At 45.1% G+C, this 14560-nt stretch overlaps 1 protein-coding gene across 2 annotated transcripts in view; it reads left to right on the top strand.

Moving 5' to 3' along the window:
* SLC9C2 (solute carrier family 9 member C2 (putative)) overlaps window positions 1–11962 on the top strand; it is a 42105-nt gene extending 30143 nt beyond the window's left edge. The window contains exons 21-28 of one of the 2 annotated variants that reach the window (XM_038758255.1): window positions 669–794; window positions 2225–2323; window positions 3023–3193; window positions 3615–3746; window positions 4936–5121; window positions 6750–6876; window positions 9035–9096; window positions 11730–11962. In XM_038758255.1, the coding sequence (XP_038614183.1) occupies window positions 669–794; window positions 2225–2323; window positions 3023–3193; window positions 3615–3746; window positions 4936–5121; window positions 6750–6876; window positions 9035–9096; window positions 11730–11768 (942 nt within the window). In that variant the 3' untranslated portion in view covers window positions 11769–11962. The remainder of the gene's footprint in view (window positions 1–668; window positions 795–2224; window positions 2324–3022; window positions 3194–3614; window positions 3747–4935; window positions 5122–6749; window positions 6877–9034; window positions 9097–11729) is intronic. The other variant, XR_005454429.1, reaches the window with a different exon arrangement.
* Window positions 11963–14560: the final 2598 nt, after the last annotated feature.

Here is a 14560-nt window from a genome sequence, read left to right as displayed (position 1 = left end):
TGTTGGCTACCTTTTATGTGGCAGGCCTGGTGGGGGTCAATGATAGTCCTACTTGTTGTGGAATAGGTGATCGACCAATGCCATTTATCGAGCACCTACTGAGGTTAGAGCCTGGTACTAATCTCTTGGGGGGAATAAACAGAACCAAAACATAGGTTTTCTGCCCTCTGAAGTATTATCCAGGTCCTATTAGGAGCCTTTAGTTTACAATGTTAGTAGTTCATGAATTCCGGAGAGGAGTGATCAGTGAGGTTTATCAATACCCCAAACCATCTGACATCACTAGCTGCTACACTACTAAGGGATTATATTTTTAAGGAGTAATAAGTAACCCAGACTAGGGTTTATCCTGGGCTTATTCTGAATGAAGTTGATATATCTGTTAATGAGAAATGGGTAGTAGGAGCTGGAAAAAATGTGGGATTTGGGATTTGAGGTTTGGGGGAGTGAATCCAAAGGAAAATATGTCTCAGAATAGATCAAAGCAAAGACAAAATGTGCCTCACTCCTGCCCGCCTTGTCGCTTGAGTGTGCTGAAGGGCCGAGTACCCCATTGGCACCAGAAATGATTCATTTGTGCAGAATCCCAGGCCTCAAGTGTCACTCCTCAGGCTCACCCATCCTGGTCTGGAGGCTCCATCATCGTGTGTCGTCGTCTTGTGTTTCAGATATTTCTTTCCAAAATTAAAGAGCTGAATTACTTTCCTACGGTAATTCCTCCCCCAACTCCTGAGAAATTTCTACACAATATTGTTTGGCTGGAGGATAAGGATGTCCTCATTGAGTTCTTTAAGGTAAAGCGTCTTATTTCCCCAATGGGCTCTGGTCCTTGGCGTCATTTCCAGCACTTCCAGAGGGCACCCGAGGGAAGAGCAGCCCAGAGCAAAGTGAGGTTTGGCAGCTCTGAGTGATGTGGGCAGATGATCCGGAAGGTTCCGAGCAAAAGGGCTTTTCCTCACAGTGACCCCTTGGGTGCCTTGCCCCTGGGATCTCACTTGCTGGGTATCCAGAGCCTCAGTGGCTCATTTACTCTAGACTGTAAGCTCGTTATGGGAAGGGAATATGCCCGTTTATTCTTATATTGTACTCTCCCAAGCACTTAGTACAGTGCTCTGCACACTGTAAGTACTGAATAAATATGATTGAATGAATGAATGAACATGCCACTTGTCCCAGACTGAGCACCCCCTTTTCCTCAGCTCTCCTTCCTCTCCACATTGCCCTGACTCACTCTCTTTGCTCTACCATCTCTCCTCACCCCACAGCACTTGTGTGTGTATATATGTTTTATATTCACACACACAAAGGCACAGAAATTTAGATTGTATGTATATATATATATATACACACAAGTGCTGTACATAGCTATAGTTCTATTTATTTATATTGATGTCTATTTACTTGTTTGGTTATCTCTCTCCCCCCTCTGTCCCTCCAACCCTTCCCAGACTATAAGCCTGTTGTGGGCAGGGATTGGCTCTCTTTAATGCTGAATTGTACTTTCCAAGTGCTCAGTATAGTGCTCTGCCCACAGTAAGTGCCCAATAAATATGATTGAATGAATGAATGAAGTTAGCCAGGGAAGTCTTCTTGGACGAGATATTTTAGTGGGGCTTTGAAGGTGGGGAGAGTGTGCTCTGTCAGATATGAAGAGGGTGGGAGTTCTAGGCTGGGGGAAGATATGGGCCAGGAGTCAACGGTGAGATAGAGAAGATTAAGGTAAAGTGAGTAGGTTGGTGATAGAGAAGCGAACTGTGCAGGCTGGGTTGTAATAAGTGCTCAAGAAATATGATTGACTGACTGACCTGCAGGCTAAATTTTGTGAGTGTTCCCCAGGCCGGGAGTTGTCCGCCTTGATCTAAACCCCGTGTTTGTCTGTGAGGCTCTCTATGGTGTGGAGGACCTGGGACCACTGAAGCAGGGAAGTTCCGGGAATGCAGGTCGAGGAGGAAGCAATGTTTTTAGCACGACACGTATTCATGTACAGAGTCAGAGGCTGAGTCAGTGAAACAAGAATATAATGTGGCATGTTAAGTTCTTTTTCCATTTCAAAGCATCACATTTGAGATTGACTTTGTGTCAGAGCTATACTGTATGTTTTTCTACGAAACTTCTGTGAATGCAAACGAAATGTCAAATTTTTGTTTATTCAGTTTCATTTTCATCTAATGAGCTTCACTGCCAAGCTTTTGTAACCATTTCTCTTCTTTTCTGTGTTTAATAGGAAAAAGCTCATCTGGCCTGTTTTGACTATGGGGCAGTCATCTGTAAAGAAGGTGAAATGCCTCAAGGAATCTACCTGATTATTTCAGGAATGGCAAGCGTAAGGGCCTGTTGGTGAAAACTCTGGGATGAGGGAGGGCAATGAAAAGGAAGCTCCCAGTATAATGTGGTTCTTAGTGAATGGGGCCTAGGTTGGAAGCTTTTAAATAACTTCTTCCAAGTTCAGGTTGGCGAAAATGTTGCTTTTCCAAATTGATTTCATCACTGACACTCCTGGGCTATTTATCTTCCATTTGAAGTCACCCAATGCCATGTAAAAGTTCCTCTCTAGCACCAGAGAGGAATTCAGATTTAGAGGAAAATTGGAGTTATTTTCAGTTTGTAAAACATGGAGAAAAAAAGTTCTCAAATTTTAGATCCTGTTCAATTTAAACTGGCTTTTTTTGGTTTGCTGAATATCCCAGAAGACGAAGTTAATGTGGGCACGTCATTTTTTAAAATAGTAATATTTCTGGGTTCCCCTTTATTGGCAGTTAGATCATGCCAGGGTCATTCTGGAGCCCCCGCCGGGAGTAGGAGAGAAGGTGGACCTTCACTACCTGACCTGGGTGGCTTCATCAGTCACCTCACCTGCCTGGAGGTCAGGACGCATACAGCTCCAGGATTCCGTAACTTTAAAGGAGAAACTGGTCTCCCTGGGCCCCAAAAACACAGCTCCCATTCCCTCTGAGGGCTGCAGCAGGAACAAGTAGTGGGAGCCCCGGCTTTCGATTGGTAGTTGTGCCTTTATCCTTTGCAGCTGCATGGTACGCGCCTCAAGTTTGGAATCGACCCCCAAGTGTGCCGCGATTCAGGAAACACCAAGACAAGGTTTACAGATTACTGTACCAGTGGTGACATCATAGGAGAGTTGAGCTGCCTATTAAAGCAGGAACTTGAATTCACTGCTACGTGTGAGACAATTCTACAGGTCTGGAACCATTGCTTCCTTTGCCAGAAGTTCTGAATCAAACTCCATCTTAGTGATTTTTATTTTGTTTCCAGAAATCCAGTCAGTTATTGTCGGGGAAAAATGGTTTGGAGTTCTACCCTTCTTTGCTTGTTTTCCCTCCTTTCCTTTCTCCCTTCCTCCTCACCGTCTGTCTTCCCCACCCTCCCTTCCTTTTCTTCCTTTCTCCTTCCTCTCCCTCACTATTTCCCACTTTAAATTCCTCCTCCTCCTCTTCCTCTTTTTTCTTCTCTCCTTCCTCCCCTTCTGTCTTCTCCCTCTTCTCCTCCTCTTCCTTCCCCAGTACAGCTATTTGGTTTTTTTTGGGTTGTTTTTTTTTTTGTTTGGTGTAACCAGTGCTGGTATAATCCAGTCGTACTGCTGATCCTTTTGTCTTTCTCAGGCTTGTTTTATCTCTCTGGAGGATCTATATGAAGGTTTTGATGTGTTCTGGCCATTCCTGGAATATAAAATGTGGTTAAAAATTGCCCTCAACATTGCCTGTCAGTATTTTGAGGAGTACCTGGCTTGTGAGGTAAACGGACTAAGGCATGAGTTTGTGTGAGTTTTCTACAGGAGATTAACACTTGTTTTCCTGCTTGGGATTATGGATTGAAAACCCCTCAAACCTCAGGCTGGCAGCATTGGCCTTTCCACTTTATCAGTTCTCTTTCCTCCATGGAGTTTAGTCTATCGTGTTCTGGTTCGGAGCCGCAGACAATGGATGACTAAAGCATATTTTGCAGTTGTTCAGAGTCTGGAGGTTAGACTCAAGTGAATGTGTCCCAGTAATAATAATGATTATGGTATTTGTTAAGCACTTACTTTGGGTCAAAAACTATTCTAAGTGCTGGGGTAGATATAAGTTAATCAGGTCAGACACAGTCCTGGTCCCACATGGGGATCACAGTCCAAGTAGGACAGGGAGTAGGTATTGAATCCCCATTTTACAGTTGAGGACACTGAGGCACAGAACAATTAAGTGACTTGCCCAAGCAGGCAAATGATGGAACCGGATTTAGAACCCAGATCCTCTGACTCCAAGACCGATTTGGCCACACTGCTTCCCTGTAGACTGTAAGCTCCCTGTGGATATAGATTGTGTCTACTATATTATTTTGTACATTCCCAGGCACTTACTACTGTTGATTGTCGGACACTGTGCTAAACACAAGATTATCAAATTGGACAAGGCCTCAGTCTCATATGGTGCCTCACAGTTTGGGTAGTAGGATGAACAGGTATCTAATTCCTAGAGAAGCAGCGTGGCTCAGTGGAAAGAGCACAGGCTTGGGAGTCAGAGGTTGTGGGTTCTAATCCTGACTCCGCCACTTGTCAGCTGTGTGACTTTGGGCAAGTCACTTCACTTCTCGATGCCTCAGTTACCTCATCTGTAATATGGGGATTAAGACCGTGAGCCCCACGTGGGACAACCTGATCACCTTGTATCTACCCCAGCACTTAGAACAGTGTTTGGCACATAGTAAGCGCTTAACAAATACAATTATCATTATTATTATTATTATTTTATAGATGAGGAGAGGTTAAATACTTGCCCAGGGTCTCACAGCAGGCCAGTAGCGGAGCTGGGGTTAGAACCTGGGTCTCCTGCTTCTCAGTGCTATGAACTTTCCACCAAGACATGCCACCCAACTGTTTGGATCATGGGAAAAGATGCACTCTCTTGGCTTGTTCGATTAAAAAAAGTATTTCATTTATTGTAGGAACTAGCCTATCAGAAGGTTGTGGAGTTTAATAATATCTATGTGGAGACTTTATTAAGTTACAATGAGTTGAGTATTTATGATAACACTATGGAGCACGTTTTTATAGTACACGGAAGTGTGATTGATGTTCATACAGAAGCTTCATATTACGCTCCCTGCCTGATACCTAAAAACTGTACCCAGGTAAGGAGCGTGATTCCTGATTTAGTAATTTTGAGGTATTTTGTTTTTAAGGCATTTCTTAAGCGGTTATTATGTACCAGGCACTGTATTAGATACAAGCTAATTAGGTTGGGCACAGTCCATGTCCCACCTGGGGTTCACAGCCTTAATCCCCATTTTACAGATGAGGAAACTGAGGCACAGGGGAGTTGTGACTTGCCCAAGGTCCCCCAACGGACAAGAGGCGGAGCCGGGATTAGAACCCAGGTCCTTCGGGCTCCCAGACCTGTGCTCTATCCCCAAGGCCACGCTGCTTCTCGGCTATTTTACTGTTTCTTAGGACCTTGGTGAGCATTTGTCCGGTGCAGAGGGGAGAGGAGCTGGCTTCATCTTCCAGGACTGATTTCCCTAAAGGATGGAGGAGGAGCCACCCTGGACCCAGCCTTCATCGGGCTGAACAGGCCTCACCTTTCCCTCTTACCCACCCTAGAGCGGCTGTTCAGAGACTGATTGCCTTTGAGATTGCTTCTCTGTGTGTAAAACCTGTAGTGGGGAGAACAAGGCTTCAGGCTGCTTCTCTTTCAGTAATATCTTGGGAGGGAGATAAGGGGGAGAAAATATTGAGGTAGGTAGGGTCACTAACTTTCTTGCAAGTCTCAGGTCTGTCTCACCTGGCTCCTAGGAGTCAAAAGGTGGAGCTGGTTAACTGGAGCATTCATTCATTCATTCAATTGTATTTATCGAGCGCTTACTGTGTGCAGAGCACTGTACCAAGCGCTTGGGAAGTACAAGCAGGCTTACTAAAGCAGACTTTGTAGATATGCCCCAATCCACAGCTTTGTTGTCCCACTTGCTAGGCCTGGACAAGGGTTTAACATGCTGGTTTAGTGGCACCAGGGCCTAGGCTTTCAGGGGTCCCAGGTAAATCACTTCAGAGCTTCAGGGCTTCAGCTGACCCTTTGTGGAGCCAAGTATTCTCTAGTAAACCACTGGCTAGGGAGGGCCGTTTGAAGCAACGATCAATCTCCCCATCTCTCCTCTCTAACATCCCTCAGTTCCTTTTGTGGTGAAGGAAAAGCAAGGCAGGGCTCCCCTACCCCCACCCCAGCTGCCTCTCCCTCCCCACTCCCCTTGGGTCCCACAACCCTTCCTCCTGTCTTGCCTCTCAGCCCCATTGCTTGTGTGCTGTTCTCATCAGCACCCCCAACCTGGCTACTTAAATGAAGGGTCAGTCAGTCAATCGTATTTATTGAGTGCTTATTGGGTGCAGAGCACTGTCCTAAGCGCTTGGGAGAGTACAAAAGAACAATAAACAGAAACATTCCCTGCCCGCTAAGAGCCTAGAGGGTGTGTGGTTGTATATTTATGTATTTGTCTAATTGTGTCCCAAGCTTTGGGATTCCTCTAATCTATTTTAAAACCCCAAAGACCACAGGATCATCTTTCTCAAATGTGGTCAGAGGCGACAGTGGAAAGTTGGTGTTTCCCACTCCCTTGGGTGGGTGGCGATTTGGACAAACACATTTCCCCGCGAGGCTCCAAGCCTGGAGTGTTAGTGCCACGGGAGCCTTGGACCCTGGACTGACCAGGTTGTGCTGAGGTGGCAGAACACTGCTCTCCTTAATTTTGTGTCCGTCTGTCTTCTTCAGATCCAGGGTACTTCGGAAATAAGCAAACTGCTGGTTGTCCGGGCACCAGAAAGCGTGTTGAAATCTGACAGCAGCTCGCAGGGATTAAATGTAGAGCAGGTGTATTTATCCAGTGGTCGGAGACGGGGTGAGCGAGAACCTGGGGATATATACTTAAATCCCTTCTCTCCCTTTCCTCCTTGCACGATGCAATCGCCAGGGAGCAATGGCAGGATCGGTTCGGGCTGGGGGATGGAAGTGGGGTGGGCAGCGGGGTGCCGGTTCCTCCTGGTAGACTCCCATATTCCTCAGCTTGGTTCTTAGCCCAGGAAGCTGGAGGAGTTGGTCCACTCCTTCTCTCTCCCTTCTCCTTCCCTGTTCTTCCCCGCCTTGCCCCACCCTGGGGGCCTCGGGGCAGTGGACCCATAATCTGCTGTATGACCTTGGGCAAGTCACTTAACTCCTCTGGGCCTCAATTACCTCATCTGTAAAGTGAGGATTCAATTCCTGTTCCCCCTCCTACCTAGACTGTGAGCCCTGGGTGGGACAGAGACCGTCTGACCCGATCATCCTGTATCTTTCCCAGCACTTAGAACGGTGCTTGGCACATAGTAAGTGCTTAACAAATACCACAGTTATTTTAATTATTATTATTAGCCTGTGGGCCTGGGTTCCCAGATTGTCTCATCCTAAATCTATGACAAGACCAGCGTTTCTAATCAGAACTGAAAAGGCCCCAAGTAGGGGCTTTCTGGCCTGTTAGCTGGTTGACGCCTGTCCCTCCCAGTCGCCCCACCTCCCTCAAATCCTTGCCCCCCCTTTTCACTCTGGTGCCTAAAATGAACAGTTGGCATCTTTGCCCAGCAGCAGTCCCCAGTCCACTAGAACCCCTGCTGCTCACCCTGTCCTTGCTTCCAGGGTTGAGAGTGTGCAAGCGCCTAGAGCAGTGCTCTGTACACACAGTAAGAGTTCAGATAATAAGTATAGTATTTGTTAAGCACTTACAATGTGCCAAGCACTGTACTAAGCACAGGGGTAAATACATGACATCAGGCTGGACATAGTCCCTGTCCCTTATGGGGCTCACAGTCTATGTAGGAGGGAATAGGATTTAATCTCTATCTTACAAATGTGAAAACTGAGGCACAGAGAAGTGAAGTGACTTGCCCACGGTCACACAGTAGATAAGTGGTGGGGCAAAAATTGGAACCCACGTCCTCTGACTCCCAGATGCTGGCTTTTTCCACTAGAGCATGCTGCTTCCACGGGTTGACTGGCTGATTGAGATGGGGGTGGGTTTTAAAGGGATTTTCATGCATTTAGCGTCACCTTTGGGACCTGGATACAGGCACCCTCTGGTTAGCATCGTTAATTGGTTCTGTGAAAAAGCGCTAAATGAGGTTTAATTTCCGTAGGAAGCAATGTAGAGGGCATTAAATGTGCTCCTAAGATCCCCAGATAGACCCGAGTGGAGTATTTACAGGGAAAATATCAATTAAAAGACAATTAAAGACATCAGATAGTAATTTGAAAGATTTTGAATTAATGAAATAATGAAACGTTTTGAATTAGAAACAGTGAAAGGTTTTAAATTAGATTTTTTTAGGTTTGCATATGTAATTCTTTTATTGTAATGGTATTTAAGTGCTTGCTATGTGTCAAGCATTTTCACATCTTATTCAGCAAAAATACATCTCTTGCTAATCGTAGTAAGGACCTCATTATTTATTTTCTACATATAATTTAGTGGCAAATAAACAAACAGCTGCTGAAATGGAATTTTAATCGCTAGTAAAAGTTAGTCAAAATATCTCAGAGGTTGAGGTGGGCAGAGTATGAGCAAAGGGAGATGTTTGAGTCAAGGTAAGCTTTGCAAACACTTCAGAACCGGAGAGTCACTGTGAAGTGAAATACCGGCAATAAAATTGACTACTGCTGTTGCAAAAAAGTGTAATGACACAGAGCGCCTTTGTACTGATTTTATTATTTTTTGGATCAGTGCTTCAAAATAAAATGTTTTCAGGGAATATTCAGATAAGAAATAGATGAAATTGGGCTCCAATAGCCTCCCTATTCAACTGTGACTTTGCTGTCCACGAGGGATGTAAAAACATAAATTGATCACATGCTGTCCAGTCAGAGAGTCTCGGATGAGTTTCTGGAGCCAGATCAGGTTTACCACTTGACTTCTTGCCGCTGGAACTGTAGATTTGGCATTTTGGTACGTCTTAGATCTGTTTAACTCATAGTATTTGGACTGTTTAATTCATGGGACTCAGAAGAGAATTTTGTTCTTGTTTCTCCAGTCAGCTTAAGAGATCTGATTAAGAATCAGGTGGAAAGTAAATGGGTTCGAAGGAATGAAGGGGTGAGTTCAGGCATTTATTTATTTTTTTTCCAGCCCCTAACTCAGAATGTTGATTACAGTAAATGCCTTGGGAGGACAAATGGCAAAATGTAGCAGTGCAGTAAATCAGGGAGAAGGGACCACACCTTCTGTGTATTTAAGGAGAGAGGAATGCACAACTACCTGTTTGCTACTTGTCCCTTAAATGCTGATTTATTTTCAACTTAACTGGATTTGATTCTCCAGTTCCCTTCAAAAACAATAATACCATATTGCTCTGAAATCAAGATGTCTTTATCGCTTCTCCCTCCTTAGCACTAAAAATCCATACATGGACACCAAATCACGGGGAAGGAATTGTCCACAGATGCTCCCGATTTGGAAGTGAGACAGTGCACTTTCTCTCTGTCTCTGAGTTGGAAGAAGGGGTTGGAACATAGCATTAGGAGATCAAATGCTTGGGAGAGCACTTCCTGGCTCCCTGTTATCATCAACTGCTGAGGAGAGGGAGGAGCCAGCCCTGATAGGGGTCTCGGAGCATTACAAAAAAGCCAGAAGTGGTTTGTGTTTCCTTTTTGCCTTACCTCTGTTTGTATCTGTCTCCATCTCTGAGGCTTATCTTCCCTTTATGTGTGGGGAAATTGAGTTTTCTGAAGACCAGGGTCTGGGGCCCTGAGCTATTTCCAGCAATGATAGTTCCTCTTTTTTAGGCCCCACTTTTTTAATGGTATGTGTTAAATGCTTACTATGTGCTAGGCACTGTACTAAGCTCTGGGGTAGATACAAGCTAATCAGGCTGGACCCAGCCCATGTCCTTCATGGAGCTCACAGTCTTAATCTCCATTTTTCAGATGAGATAATCGAGGCAGAGAGAAGTGACTTGTCCAAGGTCAGCTGACAAGTGGCAGAGCTGGGTTTAGAACCCAGGTCCTTCTGACTCCCAAATCTGTGCTCTATTAGGCCATGTTGCTTCCCTGCTAGCGCATTGCAGTAATGTCCCAGTATTTTGCTGCCACTTCATTGTGACTCTTAGATTTAGTCCCCTCAAAAGACCCAGGAAGCATTCAGGGTCCAGCTTTCCATCTCCCACCTTGCGGACCAGCTCCCGATGTTGGGCCCAGCCCCTCTCTTGGGAGCAAGTTTCTCTGATTTTGCTGGTTTCATATTTGTGGATTTCTTGGACACATTTTGGTTATAAATGGATATGTACTAATTTTTTTTTTCCAGTGGAATTTGTTAAGCACTTACTATGTGCCAGGCACTTTACTAAGCGCTGGGGTAGATACGAAAGAATCGGGTTGGACAAAGTCCATGTTCCACATGGGGCTCACAGTCTTAATCCCCATTTTACAGATGAGTTAACTGAGGCACAGAGAGATGTTAAGTGACTTGCCCCAGGTTACACGACAGACAAGTGATGGAGCTGGAATTAGAACCCAGGTCCTCGGACGCCCAGGCCTGTGTTCTGTCCATTAGGCCACACTGCTCCTTAGTATTTAATAATAATGATGGCATTTATTAAGCGCTTACTATGTGCAAAGCACTGTTCTGAGAGCTGGGGAGGTTACAAGGTGATCAGGTTGTCCCTTGGGGGGCTCACAGTCTTCATCCCCATTTTACAGATGAGGGAACTGAGGCACAGAGATGTGAGGTGAGTTGCCCAAAGTCACACAGCTGACAATTGGTGGAGCCGGGATTTACTTGGTTAAAGGTCCAATAACAACAGCAGAGGCACAGCAGAATCCCAGACCAGATTCAGGAATCAGATCCATTCCAGATAATTACACTGGGTCCTAAATTAAGCCCAGGGGTCCACCCTCCTGTCTCTCTTCCCACCCCCCCAACCCCTTTCCAAAGCACTGCTATCCTACCCTTAAGTCATTCCTGTGTGGGTCCACCATTCCCAAGTCCTTCCCCTATAGGGCACCCTTCCTGCAAGCATCTGTTCATTCATTCATTCATTCACTCAGTAGTATTTATTGAGCGCTTACAGTGTGCAGAGCACTGTACCAAGTCCTTCTCCTTCAGACGCCTTGCAGAATCCCTCCTCTCCTCTCTGGGCTCTTCCCCAACTTATCTAGTCTTTCTCGTCCCTCCCCGCCCAATTCCTCCCCTGGAATCGGTTCTGCTTCAGCTGATGTCACCAGGTTAGCGATAGACATCTTGTGTCCAACAGCCTTCCCCGTAGGAGGGTCCTTCCTGTTGAGCAGTTTCCCTGCTCTAGAAACAGATGGGCCTTTCGCCCCCCTATCTGTGCGAGGGTCTAGCCTGCTGGGATGACATAGCCCCCACTTTCCAGCTCTGATTCTTTCCTTTTCTATCGCGGCTTCTCTCCCTCTCCCCTTTTGTGACTCTGTGCTCTGATTTTGATCCCTGTTGCTGCTACAAAGAAGGGAAGAAGTGACACAGAAGGTTAAAGGACAAAAGATGGGACCCATCGGGGGCAGTGTGATAGATCCACAGGCACGATGGGGGAATAGTGGAAGGATGAATTGTTTTTTCCATTAGAAAGCATCAAATTTAGGGAGCAGTGTCTTTCAGAGCAATATGGTATTCTTTGCTGAGATAATCTCCCTAAATGAAAACTTTAAAGAGGTAGTTGCCAGGACCCCTTGAGTGGTTTATAATCTGCTTTCTTTTTTGTTCGTCTTTAGATCAAAAGAGCCTCCCATTTTAGGAGACGATTTTACTAAGGGCTCCTTCTATGTGATCTCATCAGCTCTTGGCCAAAGATCATGAAGTAATATCCAGGTTTATGGAATATTTCTGAAGGACAATAAAAAAAACCCCCAGAATTTCAAAACTAATCCCAACTGTACTCATTTCACCAGAAAAGAGGATGAGGTGCCTCTACTAGTTCTGCTTTTAGAACAAGGTTTAATCTCAGATGTGTAAAAAGTCTGTGGGTAATGAGCCCCAGAACCCTCTGTTTATTCATGGAACATGAAGCCCCGGAGTTGACATCATGCACTCCAGTGCAAAGGGAAACTGTGATGGAGTTGATTAGTTACGGTAAGGTTTCTAAAGCATGAATGCCAAGGTGAGATGTATTGGGCTCTAAATGAGATGATGGCTTTTGAAGTTGCTGCAGTTGGCATCTCTCTTACCTTTTGGGTTTTGTCTTCTAAAAGTGGTATTGCACTGTCTTAGCAATGTGCAGCAATGTTATGGAAAAGGTGTCTCAGCATTTTGCAATAAATTTTTAGTTGTAACTTTAAATTTTGATTGTTTTAAAGTTCATTGAGTTAAGATTTTCAGAATTTACCACTTACATTTCTGTATCTCCCACTCAGACCAGCCCAAGGGAGCCATAAACAGAACAGAATAGTGAAAACCTCAGGGGCAGTGGAAGCAGTGGGCGGCAAACAAGGGAAAAAGGGAGAAGGAAAGGAGGAGGAGGCTAATTCACCTGAAGTGTCTTATCCCTGCTACTACTGCAGGAGGTACTTAAAACTCCATATTCATCTTGAGGAGGAAGAGGATTTAAATTTCATCCTAGAACACAAACTAACTGGTCTTTTATTTTTTCTTCTAAAGCATCGCTAGAGACCCTGTGGGCTTGCTGAGGTGGGGTGGGGGGCAGGGGAAGAAGGGGGGGATTCTGACTTTCCATGCCCCAAGTCCATTTACAAGGATTCATTTCTGCCTTGGTGGAAATGCCACATTCTTCAGACAGCCGACAATGCCATTTCAAGGAGGGAACTATGCAAGGAAATAGATGTCTACAGTTGTAGTATGTAAATAGAGGTTTAGCCAGGGAACTGCAGTTAATAGCCCTAATTGCAGAATAGTAGCTCAAGCATAGGTCAGTCTCTCATTTACAGATCAGGGCCTCCTGTGGTTCTGTTATTTCGAAGGGGAAGAGCATCACCTGCCAAGTGACTCTGTAATTTCTGTATGGTGTATGTTATATCAAAAACTTGGCCTCTGAATTATCTTAAGTGTTCCTGTTATAGATTGGCGGTTATTTAAATGTATTTTAATTTATGTTCATTCAGCCACCAGTTTGGCAGGTGCCAAACGACCATCTTCCATAATAGAGGACAAACAAGGTAAGCAGCAAGGAACTAATGCTTCTACTTAGAGGTATTTAAAAGCAGTGTGAAAGGATGCTTTCTCTGCTAGCATTATAAACTCAAGAGCCCAAGTTAATTCATTTTCCTTTAGGGGTTCATCTATATAATGCCATAACCCCCAAGTGAAAATGTCGTATCCTTCAACTTGGGAACCTGTAACTCTGCATTAGCTAGCGGATCTTACCTGGGCTTTATGGTTCAAGTGCTTAGTACAGTGCTCTGCACACCTCAAGCCCTCACTAAATACCATTGATTGATAGTTTGAGCTTGGGGTGTAGGGTAGTGGAAGGAGCAAGGAGAAGGGAGGAAAGAGGTATGCTTCCAAAATTTCCTTTCCCTTTTGGCACAAGTGTTGTTAGACTGCGCTTTTCAGCGCTGAGTTGCGGGCTCATTCTCCTACCCTAGTCTATTTCCTCTTCCCTCCTGGTTTGTCCCAAGGCCAGGCCCTTCCTGGGTGTTGTGGGGGAGAGGGGAGCTCCCCCAGGGCTTCAATCTTACCTTGTTTATCTGTCGCTCCTATTAGCATAATGTCTCTGGTGCCTGCCCTCTCACCTTATCCTCCCAATCTAACTTTCACAGGCCTATGAAGGCTTCGCTACCTCCATTTTAAAAGACCGTCAGAGGGATTTAAAGTGGGATCTCACAGGATTTCACCTCCAGTAGCATTTATTTTCTTTCTTTCTTTGGACAAGGGCTCCTTTTTCCCAAGTGGACGGGGCAGTTGTGAAATAGGTGATGTGTGCACATGTGCTTCAATGTCTGCCTTAAGAGATGCTCTGGTTTCTTCCACTACTAATTTTGAAATACCTCAGCACTCTATTTGCCTTGTTAGCTTCTCCTGCTTTAGTCCATCAGGTGAGGTTTCTAACTTGAGAACCACCGCCCTCTCAGCCTCTTCCTGGGCTGGTTGCTACCACACCACTCTAGCCTTACTGTTTTCTGCTGGGAGCACCTCAGGGCCTCATGAATTGAGTTTTAGAATTCTTCAAACCAATTCTATTGCATTTCCTCTTGCTCTCTGCATGATATTTTATTGAGGTACCAGTCTCTCTGCAGTCATTCCTGGTGCCCAGCAATGGAGTCTGAATTTCTCTTTGGAGGAAAAGGCCATCGTGTGAAGTAAATATAATTCTCCAGTGAAGAAGCAGCTTTTGACAGACCCAGGTAGGTAATCCTATTCTTCCTGTGAGTTACTGTATTAGTGATCCTTCAACACACACCTCTCCTGTGCATCTGTTGGATATAACCCTTTTACCTGAGATTTCTGTGAGAAAAGCACAAAATGGGGATACCTACTTTGAAAGTAATTTCCCAGTGGTTGGTTAAACACACAGGTTGAATCTCTCTCATCATCACACTCATTTTCGGTCTCGTCACCAAGGTCGCCTTGAAAAGATATTGAGGCTTCA

This window comes from Tachyglossus aculeatus, chromosome 16, assembly GCF_015852505.1.
Source record: "Tachyglossus aculeatus isolate mTacAcu1 chromosome 16, mTacAcu1.pri, whole genome shotgun sequence".
In the NCBI taxonomy this organism is placed as follows: Eukaryota; Metazoa; Chordata; class Mammalia; order Monotremata; family Tachyglossidae; genus Tachyglossus; species Tachyglossus aculeatus.
The sequence above is the reverse complement of the archived record's forward strand: the minus strand, read 5'-3'. Positions and strand labels throughout refer to the sequence as shown.